At 43.3% G+C, this 25476-nt stretch overlaps 1 protein-coding gene across 7 annotated transcripts in view; it reads right to left on the bottom strand.

The window, feature by feature from the left end:
* The window catches only part of ETV6 (ETS variant transcription factor 6), a 258085-nt gene that overhangs the window by 137720 nt on the left and 94889 nt on the right, over positions 1 to 25476 (bottom strand). For 4 of the 7 annotated variants that reach the window (XM_063639655.1, XM_055280632.2, XM_063639653.1 and 1 more), the window contains one exon: positions 16218 to 16347. The exons of 1 other annotated variant lie outside the window; for it this stretch is intronic. In XM_063639655.1, coding sequence (XP_063495725.1) covers positions 16218 to 16347 — 130 coding nt within the window. Of the gene's footprint in view, positions 1 to 16217; positions 16348 to 24795; positions 24922 to 25476 lie in introns of those variants that run through there. 2 more of the 7 variants (XM_063639652.1, XM_055280633.2) reach the window with 2 other exon arrangements.

Here is a 25476-nt window from a genome sequence, read left to right on the forward strand (position 1 = left end):
AGAAAGAGGCAGTCAGGTGCTGGCCACCTTCTTTATGTAGCTGGAATGTGGTAGGCAGATTTCCGTCCTAATATGCAAGGTGTGGACAGAGCTGGCCAGTGGGGTTCCAGGCCAAGTTGGCCCCAGGATGAACTAGAACAGGCTCTCTTTCAGAGGCAAGGGCAAGGGTGATGTTTGCTCAGTTTATCACCCAGGTATATTATTTTTCACAATGGAAAGTTGCAGGCTTTTTTGCCATTTCGAGAGTATGCGGACTATGAGGTAAATTTTGTTTCTTTTTGCAGCCCTGGTACGGGTTTGACTTCGGTTCTAAGCATGAGGTCAATTTAACAGCAGCCAAAACAGTAGGGGTGCACTGAGGGGATAAAGAACACAGGCTTTGGGTCAGGCAGACATGAGTTCAAATTCTGGCTCTGCTACCAGCCAGTTCTGTGGCCTTGACCCAATTACTTACCATCTCTAAGCCCTAGTTTCTGTATGTGTAAAGCAAAGATACTATCAGCTACCTGCCAGGCTTGTTGGCAGAATACAATTAATGAGGCAATTTATTAAAGCACCAGTAACACATAGTACACACCCAGTAAACTGTGACTTTCCACATGGTATCTAAGTTATCTGGTACCTTGGTTTTCTCCAATCAAAAAGGGTGCTTAGAAGACAGTTTGAGGCAAAATTGCTAATAGTTCTTTACTAATACAAACAGAAAGATAGAGGAACAATAATGCAGCAGTCCTAAAACTACGTATCAGCATATTAAAAAAAAAAATCAAATTAGCAGAACCAGTCAACACCGGGACTGTACCATGGAAGCCCGTTTGGACAAGGAGAACCATAATGGGAATGGCTTAAATGAGCAGCCATTTGGAAACATCCTGAGTGTCTCCTGGAGCAACTGGGAGGAGGTAAACCAAAGCCCCAAGAGAACCTTCTCTTGAGCAAACTCACGTTCAACCCACAATCCTAGTCATTTTGATGTCAGCATTCAGAGACCCCCTCAAAACAAGTTGCCATAGATGACATATCTGGCAAGCATGCATTTTTCCTGTTTACATCAGTATACTTATAAAAAAAGTGTAGCTTTTTCATGCAATCTTCATCAGACAAGCTGTTATACTATGAATATTTCTTCCCTACTTTTTAGAATAAATCCTATAAACAGCTGCTAAAGGCAAAAACCTCTTAAAACTGATTATACAATGTTAGAGTTGGACAGAGTTTATTAAAGTTATAGAGTTTGATTTCTCCCAATTTTACAGATGAGCAACTGAGGCTCATCAAGTTTAAACAGTTTATACCAAGTCACAGGCAACTGAGTGACAGCCAGGATTGAACTCTGGCCTCCTGGCCCCAAGTCCAGTATTCTTTCTGCTATACCATGTGGCCACCTGAAACTTTCCACTTGTTTATTTTCCCCCACAGAGCCCAGCCATGCTGCACACATAGAAAACTTCTACTAAATATTTGCCAAATTGATCTACAAATTCTACAATTCTGCTGTCTTAGCCTAATACTGTATTTCAGTCTCCAAAGATCCCAATAGTGGTTTAATAAGAAGTATGAAAGCTTTAGAGGAATTCACAAAGTGCCTCTGAAATCAGAATCCAATTTCCTCACAACGATGTGAAAAAGGTATGACTGTACCCATTTTAGAGATAAGGAAACTGAGGCTGGGAGGTTCAGTGACTTGTTCAAGGTTACATTGCTGGTTGTATATTGCTAGAGCTGGCCCTTCAATTTAGACAACTGATTCCAAAGCCTGTGCCTTTTTTATTTCATTAACTAAAGCCTAATTAATAACGACTGTTCTCATGCCCCAAACGATACCGCCATCCTTCTTTCTCCTAGCCTGCTCCATTAAAGAAAGAAATTTAGTTCCTAAGGCATCATCATGTCAATTTCAGAAACAAAACAAAGCACAACATGCAGGCTAATGGAACTGAGGAAAATGACATGTTCAGGTACAAGAATATCGTCCGCTCAGCACAGAGCCCTATTTCCTTCAACAAAGCAAAGAATTCTGACCCAGCTCCCAAGACCGGAATAGCACTTACATTTACCGCCTTCAAGATTTTAAAGGCTGGCCTGATGAAATGGCTGCATTCTCCCCTGACTGCCCTCCCCCACCCCATTGCTGAAGACGTCTTCAATCATTGCTTTATGTCAAAAGGGGAAGGAAAGAGGTCATTTCTGTGTCTTGGCAGCATGGGGCTGTCATATAACCTATAAGGCCTCCATGCAGGTCAGGGATGGGCGAAGCCACAAAGCAAGGGAGCAAGAAACAATCTCCCGGCCTCGCTGCCGGCTGCTCTCGAGAGCTGTTCAAGATGGAGCTGGTGGCAGCTAATGGCGGGGGTGGGAGGAAGGGAGCATGAAGAAGGCTGTGAAGAAAGGTGTGGGGGGACGGATATAATCCGGCATACAGAAACCTGTCAGGATGGGATTTATTTTTGTTCTGTGAGGGAGTATAATAGGGCTTTGCCTGCACTCTCAATAGCTGTTTTGAAGTGAACCCGGCTGGTATGTCTTTAATTTGTCATTTCATTATGAAACTGTTTCCCTTCCAAGAAGCCTTCAAGTCAGGAAGCTCTGTCTGCCCACACAGGAAATTCCTTTGCTTCAACTTCCCCAAAAAGGAAATTTCCCTCAGAAGTGAGCCCAGCATATGCCTTTGAGCAGAGCTGCTTCAAGAAACTTTGGCAGCTGAGTCCTGAAAACACCCCTGGCTTTCTGCTGCTGCTGGGATGTGTGGATAAACAGTTCAGCTGTCACCCAGCAAGTGGGGACCCCACCGAAACTGACCCTGGCCCACCCCTTCCTCCCTCTTCTTCATTCTCCCGTGCCCTTGCCCTTCATCACCTCCGGTGAGCCGCCAAGAGTTTTAACTCTGCGAGAGGCAACCAGTACCTGCGGCTTTCATGAAGAAATAAGCATACCTGCATCACACAGACGCTCACACACACCACAGGACTGTCCCAGGACAGTCTCAGCACAAGGCACCTACTCTTGTTTCCCCCTCAGTCTCATACACAAACTTGAGACTTCTGGCAGAAAGGCTGCAGCATTTCAAATGAAGAGGGCACAGGAAAATAAAATGACAAATCATAGTTCCTAAAGCACGTATGTGACCAAAGTACCTTTTATCCAGGGTGGTGGTTTTCTTTTCCCATGCACGCTTCCCCAGTGAGGATTTTAAGTAAAACAAGGAAGGGGGAGATATCTCAAACCACAGCCTTATAAAAATTAATCTCTCAGACATATTGTGAATGGCTAAGTGGTGAGAGCCCACAGCAGCTGTGCTGAAGTGAATAAGATACAGTATTTTATGAAGCTTCTTAGCAAAGAGGCATTAGCAGGAAACTGCCAGATTCACAGTTAAGTTTTTAATTTTCCATTTAAAATCACTTCATTTAAAAAAAAAAAAGTGGTGAAAAGGAAACAATACAGAGACCTAAAGCACAGAAAGAGGGAATGGTATTGAACTTGAGACTGCCTATCAAGTGGTGGGGACCAAGAGAGACGTAGATAGATGAGGATCTAAGACGGCCCTGGATTTTCACTCTGCAATTAGATTGCACTGGAATGGTAGGGGGATGGGGTCTGATCTTATTACACTATGTATGTGCCAGGGCTCTGAAAGGGATAGTATTTACCAGGAGACAGAGCAAGGGGCTAGGGAGAGTCATACAGCTCGCTAAAATCTGGATATACATATAAACCCTGAAGTTTTGGGTTGTGGTAGATGTTTTCTGTGGGGTAGCTTTAGATTTTTATTTTAGTGAGTTATTCTGTTTTTCTAAAATTTGTGAAGCTTTAACCACAGTCGCATCTCAAAGGGGAACTCAACACTATTTTTCATGTTCTTAAAGTGAAGAGATTAGGCAATAGGGCTTTGGCTTCTACTGGAAGGCAAGGTGTAGACTGGATGGACCTGTCTCCCACCTACCACCCCTGTGACTCTGGCCAAGTTCCTTTTCCTCTTTAAGTTTGACTTTTCATCAGTAAGATGAGGATAATAAAACCCAGTTCACAGGACTGCCTAGAGGGTTAAATGATACAATACATGTGAAAAGCGCCTACCACAAGCACTCAATAAATGGAAGTTATTATTCCACATGGAGAACTACAAAGGATCTTTCCCCCAAATTCTGCATACCTCCTTGTCACACACACATAGGCCACCCAGCTCTGGTAGCTCCTTCCCCAAGGGTCAAGATTTTCCTGACCACTCACTTCAGCTCAAGACTTGGATTACCATGCCCTTTATACATCAGCAAGATCTTGGCATTATGATCAAACGTGATCATCCCCGAAGTAAAGACATTTAGTGAGAATGGTTGAAAGGCTTAAGGATTCAGATTTATACTCCCAAATTCACTACTCCTGTCTAAGAAATGCAGATGACTTGGCACATTCTCAAATCGCCGGTCTACTAGAGGAGACCTGACCTTGTTTGGCCAAGACTGGTGCTGGCAATGTCTCGAGACCAATGGCCACGCACAGTAAGTAGCAGACTGCTCATCCTGGCCTCAAAGCTTCAGGCTCACAATGTTTTGTCTAAATCAGGAGGCCTGGATTTTCCATCTAGTTTTCCGTCTGTCTTATCCACAGAGAAGGCCAGCCCTAAGCAAAATTATAGTGCCTATTTCCAACTCTACCCCCTCCGTGCTGGCCACGGTCCTTCCACTTCAAAAGATTCAAGAGATCTGATAAGCTAATTTTCATTAAGATATTAGGGACTTGAGGTATTAATTATCTCTCTCCGTAACTATCTGCTGCCATAACGATTTACTCTTAAAAGTGGAGCTATGTGGAAATAATACCTGATCCAAAATGAATGTCTCAACAATGGAATTTCAGGCACCCGGGTCATTCATCGTGGGAGTTATTTATGTTCAAAGCACTCTAAATCATTGCAACTGGGTGACCACATTCCCTGCTTAAGTATAATATTCACCCGTTCACAGTCAACTATAAACCCTCTGTCCTGGGTCCAAAGTAATGCTATCTGAACGACAAAGGTTTAGAAGGCAGCCACTTTCTGAATCTCAATACTCTTTTAGCAAACAAAGAAGTACCAGACATGAGAGAGCTACACAGCGTCTGCACAGTGCTAATGCTACAATACCCAGTTGTATTTCAAGGTCTTTCCCCCGATCACTGGGGTGGTAGGAATCATCACAGTAGTAGGAATAATCACAGAAGTTTTGTGAAGCAGGTATCTGGAAAACAGCTATGAGACGATCCCAATGAAAGCACATCCGTGCACACACACTTGGATTCATCTAAAGTAAAAATTTTTCTCTAAGAATCAAAAGAAAAGCTTATTTTCTTTCACAGGGTCCAGAATCTATTTGATCAAAAACAAATTTTACATCTTTTTAGGTTTTTGTGGGTCTCTGAAGCTCCCCTCAGCACTTGGTCGGGGCATTCCAGTAGTTTCGTTTATAACCCATGAGTCTCAAGTGAAGAAAACCTCTCTCAGGGAATTCCTACTTTTGTGTTCCTAAAAGACCTTTAATAAAACCCCAGAGATCTGGGTGAATATTTGAATCGTGGCCAAATTTTAGGGTCAGCAAGAGCCCCAAGAAAAATGCTTCACAGAGCTGTAAACAGGGGAACGAGAACTGTGTCTATTCAGAGGGGACTTTGTGAGGTGGCTTCACTACCACCTCATAGGAGAAGTGAAAGGAGTCAGTGTGGGAGCTGAGGAGTTCAAGAACAAGGGCATGAATGAATCAGAATGAAAAAGGAAAGCATTTTCTCCCCGACTTTGTTCACATCTAGTGGGAAACCATGGCTAAGAGAGATGAACCTTCCGACCCATCCGAATAACAGGTTTGGGAACCTGCACCACCTTAGGGTTCCTTCCTGAAGCAAGGCATGCGAGGAGCAGGAGGAAGGAGAGTCATTTTATGTCCTCAAGAGGGCTGGCACCAAATCACTTACTCATATTTGTTTCTCTACAAAGAGTTCCTGATGTTGGTGACTTAAGAGCTACTTAAGGAGAAAAAATAAAACCCCTCATCAGCTTTGGTCACGAATCACTGCTGCTTTGGGCGAGTCTTTTCTCCCTAATCTTACACCCCCTTTTCACAGCCCATGGCAATGAGTAGATGATTCCAGCAACTAGTTGAGGGCCTCTATTTAGAAATAGTTTCCTTGGGTGTGAGTTTTCATGCCCAGGGGATGGTATAAGTGTCACAGATTCTCTCTGCTGGCTGAGGCGGATGGAAATGTACTTTCAAGCTCAGCATCAAAGCCTTCACTTTAGAAGCTGAAAGCCTTCATTCCCTTGCCAACTGTGCTTTTTTTCTGCCATAATTAATTAATGCAGTATTAATTGTGCATGTGCTACGGAGCCGGCTAAGGGAGGATAGCGTGGCCTATCCACGCAGATCAGCTGGCTCTGTAAAGCCTAAAACCCAGTGGATACCATCTCCAGAGGGAGAAAAACACAGACTGAAATTTTTTATAGGTTACAGGAAAGGCAAACACGCCTTGAGTTGCAGAGGGGATTCCCGCTCATCACACAGTTGGGGTCAATTAGATAGTTAGCAGAAGCCACACCTGTGCATGTTGCATGGGGCAAAGGGCCAAGCCACAGACAATTCTCAGGCCAGAAAGGGGGCTATGAGAACAGGGGAGCAGGTCTGTGATCTGGCTGTAAGGTCCTGGGAGCCAGCATAAGGCAAGAGTGGGGAGGACAGTCTTTAGAAGCCTTGCAAAGCCTAGGAGCTGGCACCAGTTCTCATCCCACAAAAGCATTAACCCGATTTCCATCACAGGAACCACAGGGAAATGCTCAACAGAGCTGGGTGTTGGATTTCCCTATTTCCTTGCAGGAGGGCTTCCTCCCAAAACAATCACAGGTAAAACGGAGGACCATTTCCTGTGTCATGAAAGTACCACCATCTGCACTAAAATTTGGTGTTGAGTCTTAAAAATCAAGTGAATGATCATGAAATCTGGCATTTACAGATAATGTTCCACCGTTGATACCCCTTGTGTTTCTCTTCTGGAATAAGAGAACAATGCGATGATTGAGTTGGGGAGAACTTAGGAATCATATACCCAGGCCATTTCACTTTGCAGATGTGGAAACCACAGTCCCGGGAGATGGAATGAACTGCTGGGATGACCCAAGTAATCAGCCACGTAGAACCAGAGCTCAGGGAACTGACCCCTACAAGAGCATGCTCTCTGCCCTCTTACCCTGTTGTAGTGTGCTCTGGCACACATGCCATGTGGGTAAACTAAGGCACCAAACGTCAGGCAATTTTTCTGAAGTGTGTTGGCTTAACACAAATTATCAGGAAGTTCAGTGTTTTAAGGGGTAAACCCAGCAATACCACCTTCATTCAATCACAGCATCTTTCTTACTGTTTAATAACCATCTGTGAGGTAGATAGATCATCTCTTTAAAAAAGATGGAAAATAATAGACAAGAAACCTCTTTTTACTTCATTTAATTTTGTTTCTAATATTCCAGAATTTATACATACACCTGAGAATATCTGGCAGATAACAGTGTGCATACAGGATTGGATATGGAAATTTATCTTCCTTCAAGTTCAAAAGATAATTTGGTTTATAGCTCTGATTTTATCCATCTGGCCCTCTTGTGAGTAATTTATATTATGCTTAAAAATTGAAAAAAAAAATCAGCCTGCTAGCTTGGATATTCTCCTTCTAACCAATAGATAGAATGAAACAACTTTCATTTGCTCCTCAGACTTTTAAAGAGTAATAGGGTGAAGTGGAAAAGAAAAGTCTGGGTTTTGGAATTAGATGTGGATTCAAATTGGGGCTCCGCCACTTTCTCTTTGTGTGACCTCGGGCAAGTGGTTTACCACTTCTGAGCCTCAGGTATAATATCTACTGTGCAGTGTTTGTTATTATTCAGAATAATATATATGAAGCATATACATATATACACACATATATATAATAGTAGTGATCATTATTTCTTCTTCCACACAACAATGCCATAGAGATTCTCTAGAGTGGCTTTATGATATTAAACACAGTTGACCTCAGAGTGGCTCCTAAGGAGAAACACAGGCTCCTGTGAGCTGGCAGGTAGGGTACAATGACCAAAAAACTAAAAGCTCATTTGCAAAGATGAGCTACTTCTGGAAAACAAATGGGTAATAAAATCCTAACAATGATACTTCTCAATCAGAGCTCCAAAAATTGCTGGATACCCCTATAATTTTTAAGGTGGTGCTATTCAACACCCTAAAACTTCTTCTAGGTGCTTTTAAAAAAGAATTGTTACATCTTCCCTTACAAACCTTCACCCTCCTCAGTGAACCATTTTAATTAGTAGCCCCATCCCAAAAGTAGAGAATTTAGCCTCAGCTGACCTGGTAAAATAGGGTATTCCCTGCACAGCCCTGTGCAGTCAACTTTCCCTTCTAGGTATCCAATCCTCATCCACCCCACATCTACAGCTCTTTATCCATTATCCGTACCCACAATCTGCATTTCTATTACTGGAATCTTACAGCCCCATTTGAGAGCTACTGGTATCCATGATCTGCTGGAAGCAAAAATGGAGACCAATGTTGAAAGAATGGGGTTTTGTCCACACACCCAAGATGGAGGCAGTAAACATTGGGGCAGCGTAACTAATTATACTTGGGAATTTATAGTCGGCACGTGGCCAGAGCCAGGGCCAGTTTAAATCTCTCAAGTCCTGCTCTACCCCGCCTTCAGAAGAGATCAGAAAAATGAAACACAAAACACTCACACATGGTACAGGCAACTGAGAATCAGAATCCACCATGGCAACAGCAAAAGCAGCAACATCTAAACGTTCCAGCTAACGTTTACCTCTGATGAACTTGTCAAGGTCATCCTGCCGGAAACCCCAAAAGTCTGCGTTACTGATGTGGTGTAACTCACGCATGAAGCAAAATGGGAGAAAATATCAGTTATTTGAGAATGGAAACTACTATATTTGTATATACTCAGCTCAACCAATGCTTTCTGATAATAAGAGGAGGTGAGAAGTAACTTAGAGAAGCACAGTTCAAGCCGACACACTGAACCTTTATCGCACCTGCCAGAAAGTGTTAGGCAGATATATGTAAGGGTGACCATTCATGGACAGGAACTCTTCAATCTGCGGAAACCCAACAAGACAAGAGAAAGACCACAGACGTATAGAGGGTTGGGAAAATCCAAGAGGAAGCAACTGACAGAAAAAAAGAAGAAATAGAAATAAAGTTTCTGATTTCCTGTTGTTGTTCAAGTTTCATAAAATGGACTGGTTCTCATCGTCTTTTATTTTTTAAAGGGTTCTCTTAGTCTGCTATAACCTTTCAGTGTTGAGTCTAGAATAGAGCTGGGCATCTCTGGGCTCACATAAATAACGCAGAGCACCAGGTAGGGACAACCCATTGTCAACAGTTTCCAAATGTCTACTTCAGAATTCCGAGGAAAGGGAGAGCCCGTGACACTAATGAGGGGCCGTGCCATCTTCATCCTCCCCTCCCCATCCCCCACAGCGAAACCAGGGCCACTTTGTCAGAGCTGATGCTGGAGGAACTGCCTTAAATGTACACAGAGCTCACTGCATGAAATGTGAAGTGAAAGAAAAGGTCAGTAAACCTCTGGTTATACATTTTTTTTTTTCTTAAAAAAAAAAAGACATCTATAAATAGCTGCATTTATTGAAGCTGCTTCCTTATCAGGAAGCATGGAGCTAGGAATTAACGTCTGCCTGCATCGGAAATTCTTTCAGACAGCAAACCCAAAAAGGAAATTTCCCTTCCAAAGCATCCTGGCTGTTCTGCTGTGGGCTGTTTTTGCTCTTCAAGCTGTTTGAAGCAGCTAACCAGGGCCCTCGTACAGCCACATGTGCCGTGGGGAAAGTAGAAAGCCTTCAAGCATTTGAATGTAAAAAGTGAAGGCACCCAAAAGAAGGCTTAAGGGGGAACAAAGCAGAAAATGCTAGTGGCTGGTCGGCTTTGTTAGAAGTCATTACTGCTTTGTAAGACACTGACAGAGAATTAAATCTCTTCTCCTTGTCCTTGTCTCAACTCTGCTGGTGATATCACTGCACGTCACGGGCAGCTGTGAGGAGAGGCCATTTTTGGAACACTGATGTGATAGCAAAGGACAGGGGAGGACTTGATAGGTATTAGAAGAGTGGGGAAGGCTGAAGGAGACTCGCAGATTCAGGCGAGAGCGGGAAGAAAGTTCTAGACTGAGGGAGAGATGTGTGGGCAGGAAAAGGTCCTGGGATGGAGTGCCCTAGAGCAAAACTGAGCCCCTGGAAACCACAGGGGATCGTTTGAAAGCAAAGCTTATTTCCATTGTGTCTTAGGAAGATTAGTCTCAATAATACACAGACAGAACCCTAGGTCCTTTCTTTAATGAAACACACAGACAACGACGTGCCTGTTTCCCTTGGCTCCTGCATGGGGAAGCCACCTCCTCAACAGGCTATTCACCATAACCAGAAACAGAAGTGGAGCTTTGGTGAGCTACCTGGCCACTGCAGGCCAGGCACTATGCCAGGTGCTATACATAAATGAGCTCTGATACTTCTAAGAAGCCCTCATTAGTAGGTGTCGTTAGAAACTTGAGTCTTAGAGAGGTTAAATCATCTCTCTAATAGAGCCAACCCTGAAATTCAAGTCCATTCACGTCTATCCAGACCCAAGCCCTTTCTATTACCATGGTTTTTTATTTGGAGACTTCCAAAAGCAATGAGACCCTGCTCCTAGAAGGGCACCCCTAGCAAAATGCTGGGGAATTGGGTACTGGATTGAGCCCACTCTCAGAGCTGGCCCATCAGGCATTCTGGTTGCAGGGAGAAATTCAACTCTAACCTGAGCTCACAAGAGAACAAACGCGGAGGCAGCAGGACTGGTGAATAAAACCAGAATAAACTATCCACAGGGACAGGCTGTTATCCTGATGCCTCTCCCTCATCCTATTGAGAGGGAGAAGCCAGTCTGCTGGGGATTCAGCACAACTTCATGATTAGGTGGCATCACTAGAACCACACCGGTCCCAGTCCCTGCACCTGTGGCCACCCAGACTTCAGCGGTCAGCAGTGACTCTACTTTCAAGTCCATGAAACTCTTTATGTCACTATGTTTTCTCCTTAAAAAGCTGAAAGGTGGTTTCAAGAAGTAGAAATCACATTCGGCCTTTCACATGCTGTGTGAACCTGGACAATCCAGTTGACCTATCGGAGCCATGGTCAGCTCATCAAACAGAATCAATAGCACCCACTTCAAGGACTGCTGTACAATTAAGTGAGACAATAAGTCTGAGCGCATCTTGTTATGTATAAAAATATAAAATAATAACGATGATTATGTTCAGTTCCCAATTTTGCCTCTTTTTTTTTTGGGAACAAACATAATGTGAAAGCATATAAAATTGTTGCTCTACCCAATTAGAAAAGAGAGGCACTGCATCCCTTCTCACTATGCTGGTTCTAATATAGCTGTGCCTGTCACGTGGCTGTCTTAAACTCAGTTACTCTGCTGAGAAGGCAAAACAGCCGAGTGGGTGAGCAGCGAGGTAACGTTTCCAAAGGAAGGCATTAAATTAAATTATTAAACACACACAAGCAGGAGTAGTAATGTAAGAATTTTGAAAGGTTCACAAGGAAAGGAAAGAGAGCCAAGGGACTATTTCTGGTGTTCTGACTCCAGAAAACGCCGAGCGGCTATTATGGCTATTTATTAACCCTCAACATCATAAACCCTAACCCTATTAAATATGATGAATGAGTCCTACGGTCCGATTTTTAAATATCATTCACAGGGATTTTAAAAGGCCAAATGGACACTGCAAAATGCAAACTCTGCGGGGAAATGGCGCAATGTCAACTAAATGTGAATTGATCATGTTTAAAAGAAATTTAAAATAACGACATTTAATTATTTAAATTCTGCCCCATCAATCTGAACTATGCTTATATAGTTATCGTAAGGCGGGGCCTGAGCATCACTGCCCGAGGCCCAGTGTTTCATAAGGTAAGCCTCTGCCAATCAGCAGGCTGGCAGCACCTCGTGAGGTGCTTTAACTGCCCCCTTCAGCAGCCACTCGCCCATGAGTTTAGAAAAAGGGCAGCCTTTGGGTAGACAAATCAGAAAACATCCCTCCCTTGCGAGACTACAAGTCCCCTGGTGAGAACTGGGCAAAGGTATCCTTTGCTCCCAGCAACAGCCCTTCTCTGCGTAGAGTCAAGAGTGATCTTGCCTGGGCACCCTTGGGGGTCCTTGGTCTTTCAAGTGTTTTCAAGCTACAGTGAAAGGCTTATGTTCCTTTAAAGAATGGAACTTTTTTTTTTCCCACCTGTCTACTGTAATTGTACTTTGGCTCTTCTACCCTCAAGCTTCAAAAAAAATTCAGTACCCTTTATGGAAGAAGAGGAAGAAAAAAAAATGATGCCCGTTCTAGCCTCTCAACAAACATACTTGTGTTTGCTCTCCCGGTGAGCAGGGGAGTTCTGCTGTAGGACTGTTGAAGGGCACTGTCCCGGTAATCTGGGCAGTGAGTCAGAGCAGGATGGCATGGTCTGGCCTTTCTTCCCTGGGCTCTCCTCTTGCACTCTGCCCAGGCTGCTTTGCCAGTCCTTTTCAAATCCTCCCTGATCAGCACTTAACACTTTACTCCATTTATCACTTTGCTTTTATCACTGGCAAATAAAAGGAAAAGGCATCACTCTCTACTTCTCAATAACTTGCTCATTTGTCATGCTGTGTCTTCAGTTGGGGTCTAGCTCTGTGTTTGCAGAATAAAATGGTGAGAAACTCTCTGTATGAGAACCTTAAATATTATGATCTCTGCTCCCCTTAAGCCCCACCTACAAGAATGTATGTTGATTTAAGAATGAAAGAAGAGAAAGGAAGAATTAAGGGAGAGGATTTATCTGGTAATCAATGGAAAATGGTGAAAAGAACCCACTTCGAGGCATACCGATCTGATGAGTATCTCTTTAAAATAAGCAGCTGAAAGCGCCTTCGACTTAGCAATACCATAAATGTCCCGCTGTTGTCTTAGCTTTGAGATTCTTCCCCGTACTTTCCATGAGCATTCCACTGGGAATTGTCTGGAATCCCAGATTAAAACAGCAATAACCCAATTCCCTGGTTAGAATATTTATTTTCTTTTAGGTTTGGAAACTCAGCTGGGATGCATCTTTAAGTGTGTGGCACAGCTTCAGTCATCGTAGGGGCTATATGCTTCTCTCAAACAGGATGACAAGCAGCGGAATCCTAAAACAGGAGCAGGAGGACAGAAGCTCAGCCTCATTTGGAAAGTCCCAGATGAGGGCAAACAGCAAAAGCCTGGGAACCTCCACTTCCAGAGGATTCAATACAGATGTCAGAACCAATGGTGTCACAATAGGTCTCATGCAGATTACCAAGGAGAGGTATATAAAGTTAGACTGCCATACAGTAGGCATTCAGGCAAAATCATTACCATAACCTGAATCCATAGTCTAACTACTGATGAAATGGCAAGGTTTCCAGGAATGTGCTACAGTTCTATATTTTATAGCTATCTACGTGGGGATCCATCCATCCTTCGAAGGGTGATATGCAAACCATTCAACAACAGAGAGAACAGACAGACCAGCAATTAGAACAGATTCCAGCCATAAACCAACGCTACGGCCACATCAGTGAACACTGGCTAAGTGTCAACCCTGAATTCATCCATCCATCCATCCATCCATCCAAAAAATATTTACTAAACACATACTTTTTGGTGGTATAGTGGATATAAGATCCTAGGCTGTGGAGTCAGCCAGAACTGAGTTTGAGTCTTGACTCTTATCTCTTACTGGTTCTGTGATCGACCTTAAAAAATTACTTAAATTGTCTAAGCCCTTATGTGTGACATGGACATAGAAAGAAGACCTAACTTACAGGTATTGTGAGAATGAATTAAAAGAATTCCTGTAAAGGACTTCACACAGTGTCTGCTACAGGGTAATCCCGTGATAAATATTAGCTATTATGGTTGTGTGCTAGGCACACAGAAGGCGCTACCAAAATGCTGATAAGCAGCACAGACACGGCTCAATAAGGAAACTGTCTACTCAAGAAAAAATTCAAGTGTTATATGGAAGAAACAATTGAAAGCAAGGAGAATGATGCCTCAGATGAGAATCATAGTATTTTAAAGTTAGGAAGGCTGTTAAACATTTTCTTGTCCACACACAGTATTGTACGCTAGGAGAACTAAGTTAAATTACCCACAGTCGAACAGCAGAACTAGCTAAAAGTTAAGATCTCCTGACCTCCAGTTCGGTGTGTTTGTTTGCTTTCTTATTTGTTTTGTCAGGATAACATCTCGTGGAAGATAGTTAAGGAGCTTCCATACGTCAAGGCATCCAGAAGTGAACCAGGAGCGAGGGCCTCCTTGGGGGATGTTGCAATATATAAGAATAAAACGTTATGAAAGAAATCTCAGCCTGTTTGTGATGAGTGTTTGATACTTTTTTTTTCTCTGTGCTAGAATTTAAGTTCCACAAGAGCAGGGGAGTTTTTTTCTGCTTTGTTCATTTCTGCACCCCCAGGACACAGAACAGTGCCGGGCACAGCACAGGCAATCAATAACTATTTGCGAGATGAATAAATGAATGAATTAGGTAGCAGAAGTGTTCTGCCTGCATGGCATGAGTATGTTCCATCCTGAGGCGAATATTTCTGAAGTGAATCTATCGGTCACAGGATGACTTCTGGAGGAAAATTTCCTATCATTTGGCTGCTGTTTCTTTTCCAGTTGTGTCTGCTCCCATGGTGCCATAACATTCCAGTTTCCTAAGAACACTGCTGTTCCCAGCCATGACCCTGGCACCTTTACAGTTCGAACCTCCTTAAAAGCAGAGGAAAAGATGGTAGAGTAGGGCTGTGTCCTTTACTTCCCTGCCCAAATGAAGCAGAAATGTCTTGACCATAGTAGGCAGCAACTTCGTAAATACTGATGGATGCAGCAAGCTGCAGGAGGGAAAGGATTCTCATGCCCCCAACTCCTCGCAAACATCCCAGCAACTGTCTGCCCTGTGGGGCAAAAGGCATAAGCCAGCAGTGTTCCCCCAGGAACCCCTGTATCACAGTCATCTGATTCCCTGAATTACCAGAGAGAGAAAGGAAGAACCTGCATCCTCTGTCTCCTATTCTCTGCATTCAGAAAGCAACCTTCTGAGGAGGGTGGAACAGGAGGAGAAGAACCTGGGAGCATCACCCTGCTGGACAGAGATGGTGGGCAAGACCGTGCCACCATTTAAGTCACTGGAAGGGCCAAGGTGACCCCCAAGTGTCCTCTATAACCTAGTCTTGTGCCCTCAGGATAACATTCAAGGCAGAGAAGCTGGCATTTTCTTGGACACTGTGAAGAGGGTGGGAATCCGATGATTCAGTCTCTCCAGCTGCCCCAATCCTGTTTTATCACCTGAGCTGGGTGGCAGTATGAGAAAGGCGGACAAAAAGGACACAGCAGGTGTTAACGGCTTTGGAGGCCAGTATCAGCAGCACAGGTGTGTGAGCCCCAAACCTCTGCCAAGTTGCAGCTGAGGATTGAGACGGGGAAGTGGTAGGCCAAGGGGTAGAGATGATTTGGGAGAGAAAGGTGGAACCACTACAGACTGCAGCTGCTGAGGCAAAGCAAGCACAAGAGAAGCAAGAGAGAGTGGAGGAGAAGCAAAGAGGAGGCAAGAGAGAGGACCTCTGCAGGCCTAGAAAACGAAGGGAAGAAAAGTAGCCAGCACAGACAGGGAGGCGAGGGAGGGCCCCGGAAAGAAAGGAAAAGTGCACAGCTTAAAAACAAAGCAAGAGTGAGTCTCACTCAGAAACTGAACAAAATTTAGGACCAAAGAAAATATGAAAGTTGAGTAAGCGTGAATTTGAGATACAGATAAACTTTGCACACACACAAATCATCTTGTCTACTCGGAGATTTAGTTGGCTCTGCCATATACTGCATATTTCCAGGTTTCTTGTTTTTTTTTAACATGTCACAGTCAGGGAAGAAATGAATACACTGAGAAACAGGGAACAGGAACCTCAAACTTTTCAAAGGTGTTTGGGGGTAGGGGAGTGTGAAAGATTCCAAAGCAGCGTGGCGAAGTCCTGTGAAAACCACCTCAGAGCTTGCCCCTCTCTGGCCTGGAGCCCACTGCCTGCCACCCCCGCCCCACACTATCAATCGTCTGTCCCTCTTGGGTCACGAACACTCACGCAGGTGCGCAGGCAGGCGGATCGAGTCTTCCTCCATCCTGAGCGCTCGAGGCACTGGAACATGAAGTGGCGTCGAGGAAGCGTAACTCGGCACTGGGCTCTCTGGAGGTGTATATGAAATTCGTTCCTGCTGTTAAAAATAAGGGCAGGAAGAGGGGAGGGGGAGAGAGACAATGAAAGCTTGGAATGGAGGTGCGAGACCATCTGGGGGTGGGGAGCAAAAGGGAGGTGGGGCATGGGCAGTACCAGCTTCCCAAGCAATCCAGCTTACTCTTTGCGTAGAGACACTGTATACAGTTGTCTTTCAGATGCCTAGCCTTGGGGCTATATAACAAAACTCTGTCATCGTTGAAAACAGCCTTTACTTTGGACTCATGTCAATAGGTGTACACCCTGTGATTTGTACAAGTAAAAAGGAGAGACAAAAGGGAACAAAAAAATATGTCCAAGAGAATGGCTTAAAGACAACTTTCTAAAAAATGACTTGCCCAAGTCACATAATTAACGCCATCACTATATTAAAGCCACGTTTTCTCTTCTGTAGCAATAGCCCCAGCTTCAAATCAAAGTATGATTCTAGATTCAATTCCATAGAGAGTGAAGTGATCAAGTAAAGTGACAGCTTCAAAGATAAGTTCTAGATTTAGAACTTAAATCCACAAGGAAGATTTTTCTATTGTCCACCTATCTCACTATACAACAACCACAACCAAAAATATCCAACGTCTAATTTTTTCCTTCATTGCAAGGAATTATCTGCAACAGTAATGAGTATCTCCTTCTTCCTTCATTCTCCATCTCAGAATCGATATTTCCCTTCCCTCTGAAGTATTTCATAGTTCATTCAAAGAACTATCTGAATTTAAAAGAAGTACTGTTTGACCCCTTATCAACTATCAAAGGGTGGGGTGGGAGAGCTTCTGTGGATCCTCAATTTGAATTCAAACAAGCAGTGTTTGCTAGATCAATTAAAACAAACTAGATGGGGTGAGAAGGATTACTGTGAGTTTTAAGTTAAAATACCGCACATAATGGCAAGAAACCGACTATTGGGTTCGGCAAAACGCAGTGCAATTTGTAGCTTAGATCAACATACCAACTAGGTTGACTTGCAGTCCACATGTAAACATAACTTCAGGAGTGTCTGTGGTTTAACTGGGCAATGTAAAATGGAACACACAACATCCAAAAATATGGTGGAAAGACCAGTAAGATGCCACTATGAAAATAAAACTCAAGAGCGAAAGAAAATCGTACATTTAAGTAAAGGGAAGGCAGTGTTTACGTTTTGGAAAGATAGTTATTTAACATTTTACATCTCATCAAATGTGCAAAGGGAAGTGGCGGAGTCCTCGGCCTATAACCAAATTAAAGCTTCTCCTCTGCTCATAGCCTAGAAAGTTTGGTGGTTGTGGTAGGAAGTTTTGATTTTAAATGAATATATACATATTGTTATAATTTCCGAATGGAATTGCTATGCCTTCCCTAAGGCACCCACCAGAAGCAAGTAGGGCATTGGAATATTTCTGTTTAAACATACATCCTGAAGTTTCTTGGTGAACTTCTTAATGAAGGGCAGGCACATAGATCATTTATGTGTCAATTAAGATGTCCTGTAAAGTCACCCAGAGGCAAAACTTTCAACTGCACTTTTCTTGAACTTTCGCAGGCATCACACGCATTTTGAGAAACTTTAACTTAAGGATAGGTTATACTTTTTGGTGTTTGATTTGGGGTGGTTAGGGATGAACAAAGAACACAAAAAACCCACACATATAGGAAACAAAATCTGTTCAGAGGCTTTTAAAGGTGAGGTGGGCTTCTGAGCATTTCAAACAGTCTGTTTTTTGAATTTAACAAATTCTCCATACTCTTCAACTCTTGTCTGACACCCCCCAAATCCCACTATATGTCTAGATATCTACTGTTAACTTTATTCTCGGAAATAGCTTTCTGTTTTGTTAGGGTTTTTGCAGAAGTGAAACTTGGTGAAGAAAACATCGGGCAGCCAAAGGGTCTTCAAATGGTGCTGCATGAGTGCAAGAAGAAAACAAGACAGCATTTCGAAATTCAACGACTCTTCTTTCCCTTGAAGCAAAGAGAAACTCACAAGACACTCTGGCTAGTCCATGAGAGCGAGGCCGCCTCATTCCCGCCTCCCCCAACTCCACCAAGGCAAGCTGGGAGAAACCCAGCCCTCCACGCTGACCGGACTTCATTTCTTAGGAACTCCATCTCCAGCCAACTGACAAAAGAGTCTGGCTAGCTATTACCCTGAAAGTGTATATACTGTGATTTACTAAATTGTCATTGCTTCGGACCTTCCTTTCACTGTGCTCTCTTTAAAAGTAACCCCTTGGTGTGCTTTCACTTCTACATGGTTCCCTGACCTTACGCTGAAACACCACACTTCTGCACCTGCTCTGGGATCTGACGCCATCCCCCGCAAACCCCGTCCAAACAATTTTAGATGGAGACAACTGCTATTTCATGATAAAAACTTATAAAAGGAAGGCCAGAGATGAAGAGACTGTGGCCCACTGATCTCCTCACATTCCTGATGACGGTTTCTATTCAGCTGGAGGACAGTTTTCCACACCATAAGCTCTTTTTCAAAGGCTCAATGAAGAGACTTGTCAGCAACAAGAAAGGTTACCTTGACCAAGACGGACAAATGCACAATGTGCTTCTAGGGCCCCAAGCACTCTTCTAGCAGCCATGGCACACTTAAGGTAACTCTGGGCTTAGTGGCTGCAGAGCACTCGGGGACCCCAAAAGGATGCTGTACAGTGAGTGGGCTCTGTTCCAAGGAGAACAAAACACACTCTTGGGAATCCCACACTACAGAGACTCCTTTTGTTTCTCTTTTTGTGAATCTCTAGGGTGACTCTCGCAGTCCTCATTTTTTACCCGATTGCAATAACCGTGGACTTAACGTCTACCATGGCACATCAGCGGACTATCAGCAATTGGAAAAATTAAGCAAATACCACTATCTCAGATGGAGACATCCAGACAGAGAAGCTTAAGGACACTAACATCTAATTTCCCAAATAAAGGGAACCTCTTTACTCTCACAACTGCTTCTCTGGTCCGACCCCAACAAAGGAGGGGGTGGTGGTGAGAGTCCCAGCTTACAGCTCACCTACCTCTAAAGCAAACTGTCAGACAGATGAAAACCAGAGGCGCTTTCTTTTAACATTATGGGGAGTAGGTGTGTGTGTGTGTGTGTGTGTGTGTGTGCGCGTAGGGGGGGATAACGATTTTCCCAAGAGGATTATAACCGCTCCTCTAATTAAATTAAAATGCTACAGACAGTGATATTAATGTATTCAAGTGTTGTAGGGGGATAAACTGCTGGTGGAGGTCAATGATGTGACTCAGAACGCCGTGATGTGGTTACATTATTGTTTAGATGCCGTAAAAAATAAAACACGCTGCTCTCAAATTTGCAGGTACAACCTATCAAGCCAACCAGCTGAACAAAAGGGAAGCACTGCAATTTCTGAGGCCAATTGTAATACCTATGAGCAGGTTGTCAAGGAGGCAGCACAAAGTGCTGGGAAGAGAAAATAAGGCAGAAAACTGTGGTAGGCAAGAGTTGAAATGTAAATTTCACTAACCATTATAGAAAGCTTTTATAAAAAATGGAGTATGGAGTAGGATTGTCTCTTGAAAGCGTAAGGACTGAAGCCAAAACGAGCTACGTTCCCTCTCCCATTCCTCCCCTAGCCATGAAGGGCCAATGAAGGGTACCCATCTAATTCTGCTCATTTTTAAACTGAATGCTTAGGAGCCCGTGACTTCCCTGTAAAACAGGCGTATACAGTTTGTGCCCAGTAGGAGAATGGCATTTCTCCACGTTCCCCCACCCCCACCCTCAGGTTGCATATTACAGAAGAGTCAAAAAATGAATATTATTACCAAAAGGTCTTTCCTCTTCAAAATTATTCAATATAAAGCTTCCATAAATCACAGGGATCCCCTAGCACATTTACACATTTATTATTATACCCTCTGAAAAGGCTGAGGGGTTGGGAAACTTAGAGCCTACTGAGAACTAAATATTAACATTCTGGAAATAAAGCATTTTTGGAATTAATTAAAACGGAAATAAAATTGGTTGTGCTTGCAAAAAGATGGTTTGCAGGTAATTTCAAAGATTTCTCTGCTGCAGAACTGAGATGTCCTTGATATAGAAACTTTTCCTGGAAATTGTCCCTATCCCTATTATAAATGCCAGGACTGCCCCCAGTGATGGCTTCTGAAGCTAGGTTGAAAGTCCTGAGGAGGAAGAGTGTCATGGACACAGGATGGCGGTCATTTCCCCACAGCTAGGGTAAAAATGCCACAGGCACGCTTTCATCCCATTGCACTTCGGTGTCCCATCACTGTGAAGAAACCTGCAACCCAGATAAGATGGAAAACAGCAGGCACCAGCGACAAGAGTGGTCACGCCAGCAATATTCAGTATTTTGAGAGAAGGATCTCTTTTCCACCCTGCAGGTGTTTAGAAAAGCTGCCTGAGAAAGCTGATGCTTGTACCATCGTCAACTTCTACAGATTCAACAAAAGAAATCTCTCCTATGGGAAGCTATTTATTGAAATTTACTAAAGTGAAGTCTGAATACACAATTATTTAAGTACACTCTTCTAGCTGCAAAAATAATTCAAGTGGTGGTGATGTTGGCTTTCATTAAGTAAGCTTTTATTAACAAGCTATAGACACATTAACAAAAAATTGAATATGCTGATATTTGAGCTCTAGAGTTTTCTAGGTTTCTGCCACCAGGAAAGCACAGATATACACAAGAACCTAAAGTAATGCACTCTTGAAAGTCGACATTTTTTCACTTGAAAAAAGCTACTGAATATTTTGTCCACTCCAAAATTCAGTGAGATAAACTTAAAAGAATTTGAGAGAAGATGCAAATGCCAGTCTTCTTTTCTAAATACACTGTACACATAGTCACAGAGAGTAACATTTTTGGAATCTCCCCAGAAAGAAACAGCATACCCTAGCATCTCGGCTAGAAAGAACACCACAGAGACTCAAATACAAATTTTGAAGTCGCAAAATCCACATCCACCAAATCACAGAAGTGAAGTTCATGATTTCTTTTCATCCAGAGAGCTACCAGAAGATGGCTTAGACATCCAAGATGGTTTAGGGGCCCAAGCTGGCTTTCCTCTTGGTGTCCAGTGTCCCCCCCTGCCCTGAAAGCAACATCCTTCTGGATGCCGAGTCATTACATTTTTACAAGCCAAATGGTGTTTGGCTCTCAACATTCATCTTGCAGAATACATACCAGTACTTCCAAGGAAAAAAAAATGAGTATACCCTGTGAAAATGAGGATGCATGGGAACTATACTCCTGGCATCTGAAGTCTCCTCCCTAGGTTACCCAGATGGCCCACTCAGCCCTTGGGGATAGGGTGCGCTGGACAAACCGAACTCAATGTTGATGTGGGGATCTTCCAAGGAGCCCGCTTCACCAGTCTAAGGGAGTGCCCTTTCTCTAGTTTATGTAGATGGTTCAGGACGTGAGATATTCGGATTCCTGTTTAGAACTGTTTAGAACTGAAATTGTCCCTTTCTTCTGCCTTTCTGGATGGTTACATCCTAAAATCAGAAGGCAGTATATTGCTTCTGTCAAACAGATACAATTAAGTCAAAGCATCTTAATTCTTCCTCTTACCTACACCTGTATTATCTTTGCATAGTGAGATTAAAAAAAAAAAAAAAAAAGAGCATTAGCAATAAGCCCGGCAATCAAACATCTCTGTAAAAGGTCATTGAGTTTTTTTTCTCTCTATGATTAAGAAATACTTCAGCATTCATCAAGTGTCAACTATGAGGCTAGGCCTATATCAGGCATTACAAATTATGCAATCATACGTCCTAGAATTTCCAGGATGGTCTCAATATTTAAAGTTCTGTGTCCTTTTACCCATAAATACATATGGGTAGTTATATACAAACACTTAACACCTCTTAGAACACGTGTCACAATTTTAGCTGGAATATACAGTCACTGCCACAATCAGGAAAGAGAGCTAGCATTAAGTGAGCATGTGGTATGTGTTCCTACAGAGCCTTTATTTTATTTGAGCCTCACAATGACCCTGCAAGGAAGGCGTCGTTATCTCCATTCCACAATGAGGAAACTGACTTGAAAACCGCAGTTCCAGTCACCAGCTCAGGAGATGGTGTGGCTGGTATTTGGGTGCAGACTGATCTAACTTTACTTCTCTGAACTGCTTCATAATGCCAACCAGTCAACAATGACTTCACAATGGGGAATTCCAAGAGACAGGTTCAAGCTTGTAAAAATCATAGCAGCCTTGGAATATTTTGTTGCTCTGCATCCTCACTCCTCACAGAATTCCAGCAGAATTCTTGAGGGTGACTCAACAGAGCTGCCTAAGCCAAGGCACCCACCTTCTTATGCATGTTGCTTATCCTATGGGTAGCACAGACTGAGGGGTAAACGCATTCAGCTGACGGAAGGGGACTCTATCTGATGTATGAGAAAAGTTCTCGTGGCAGGACCTCTGAGCAGGAGTAGCCATTCGAATTTATCCAGGGATCTACATTAACCATGGGACACAATCAGTAGGACCAAGAGGGCATTTCCAGGTTGCTTATGCAAATGATAACTTGGCCTTGACTAGAAATCTCATTGGTCATTTTTGAGTAAAAACGTATTACTTTCTATCCTAACATTGTCTTCAACAACAACAGAAGACTTTCCCCTTATTCTTATCCACTTAGCCAAGAGCAGCAAATCTAAAAGTACAGGTGAGATAAATAGAAGCAGTAAGGAGGAAAGAAGCCTGCCAACGTCTATTTGGTGCCTATAGTGGGCAGATCTCTACACCAAGAAGGAGCTGAGTCTGCCCCCAGAAATCACAGTGCCCACAGTCCAAGCAAGACCTCTCCAATGGCTCAAAGATGCACATTCCCAAGAGGGGAATGGATGAAGGCATTAAGGATACATGTGGCCTTTGGGGGAAAAAAGATTTAAAATCTTCTCGGAGATGTCTTCAAATATAGGAAGGACAAGTCTAAGAGAGACTCAAGGCTTGCTCTTGTAGTAGCAGAGGGCAGAGCCAGCAACAGACACCGATGCACTAGAAGGAAGGCCTTTCGAACATTGAAGTCTCCAGATATGTGGGCGATTTACTGTTCTCCTAAAGCTGACTTAACACTGAGGCTGAAAATTACTCTAAAACAGGTTCTTGCACTGGGAAGGAGCTGGAGTAGGAGAACTTAAAGGTTCCTTACAACTGCAAGATGCTAGTTCTATACAATCTTATCTCCCCTGGTAAGTCAGAGCTTATAAATGACAGTGTGCGTAGAACGGCTCCAAATAAAACATGGACACCACAGTCCCCTTCTTTATCAATTAGTTCCCTATGCCCCCTCACAGGATCCTAGGGTTCTACTGAATATAATTAGAAAAAGCACTAGTTTCTAGAATTAGGAGCAATTTCTTTAAAGACAAGCACCAAAGCAAAAAACTCAAATCGATTTCTTTATTGTTCCCATTTTAAAACATTTTAATTAAGATACTTTCCACTCTTGAGATGCCACGAAATTCTTTTTTTTTTTTTTTTCCTGAATTTCCTTAGATATTTCTAACATGGATAGTAAGCAGAAACTAAAGCTGTGATTCCTTGTCATGTCAGGCTGTGGTTACCAGGGAAGTCTGTGAAGGTGGCCCAGTTCATGTGGCTGGAACCTAGTGTGGATGTACATGCAGGCAAAGCTACAAGCTTGGAACCTGCATGGGAAAATTTAAATCACACCATTCTGCAGCCCCAGGCTATGCCTCTAATCCCTGCCATGATATAGAGGATTGCCTTTGCTCAAAGCAGAGATTAGATGAGCATAGCAACACACATCACCACTCCTGGAAACGCCATAAAAGTGCATGCCCTACTAACAGCAGGTCAGCAGCATCACTTCAGCATAAGAAAGGTGGTGTGACTTTATACAGAACTGTCAGGTGTCACCTCTGGGAAAGAAATAAAGTCTTCCTGTTGAATTTATCCAGCAATGCCTCTAGGCTTGTGATCCACCTTTCGAAAGAGGGTCACTAAATCCTTTCTTCCTAGTTCTAACAGCAGAAGAAACAGGTACTTAAATTAACAGCAGCTTGTATCCTGGGCACAACAAAGTGGCCAAGTTCGGCTCTTTATTAGCTGCTTTCTCCTCTATTAATGCTATTCCCTTTGATGGTCTGGCTATTATAATTAGCCAATCTGTGTTGTCCCTGCCTGGGGCTAACAAGTAATGAACTGAGAGAGTTGCTATTTAGTTGTATCAAGGGCACCATTAGACAGCGCTTCTCAATCTCCCCCTAAATGAGAGATACCTTCCAGGCATGTACTATTGCCACGTGACTGCTCTTGTACATCCCTCACAGTGGACCTGGGGTGGGAGCTTCCCCAGTGACTCATGAGACTTAAAACCGGGGCAGAAGGAAAGGATGAAAGTCAGGCTCCTGCAGACACTGGCAGCCTAAAGGGCTTCGAACCTGAGCATTAACTATTAACTCCTCCCTCCCTTCACCTGCATTCTTTGCGTCTTCGTAAACCCTTCACCTCCTCCTCAAGTAGCTTTCCTCTTGGTGCCACAGCATCACTCAGGGCTTTGCCTCTTTTTTGTGTCCTTCTTTAACGGCTATATCCTGGAAGTCTTGTAAAAGGAAGAGAAAGAAAAGCGACGGCTCAGACTCACAACCCCAGCAAGCTGCAACTCAGACCTCCTTCAAAACTGAAAAGATGTTTTGCCCTGTGATTTATCTTTTCGAAATGTCTAGAGCTTAAATGGACCACACATGCCTAATAAGAAACTTGAGGTTTTAAAGATGTGACATGAGAGCCGGGGGAGAAGATTTATATTCTCATTCAAATGAGGGGAGTGTGGAGAACCACTGAATAATGCTCTGTACTTGATACTGCCCCACTGCTGGCCCAGGCTCCAGGCAGCCCCAGCAAAGCTGTTTGTATGAAGACCCACCAGGCCCTAAGGGATACCCCAACCCTCATCCCCCACCCCACCCCCCCCGTAAGGAAGAAGGCTGGGTTACAACCAGGACCACAGTCAAACTGAAGAATTTCCCTCACTCTACATATGTCACATAATTCCTGGGTCACTTCAGGCTCCGAAATAAACAGAAATAGGAAAAGCCTCATGAACTCTACCTATAGTAACAAGCGCAAATGAGTCTGGAAAAGATTTATATCTCTG

The sequence above is a fragment of the Symphalangus syndactylus genome, chromosome 5 (genome assembly GCF_028878055.3).
Source record: "Symphalangus syndactylus isolate Jambi chromosome 5, NHGRI_mSymSyn1-v2.1_pri, whole genome shotgun sequence".
Taxonomy (NCBI): domain Eukaryota; kingdom Metazoa; phylum Chordata; class Mammalia; order Primates; family Hylobatidae; genus Symphalangus; species Symphalangus syndactylus.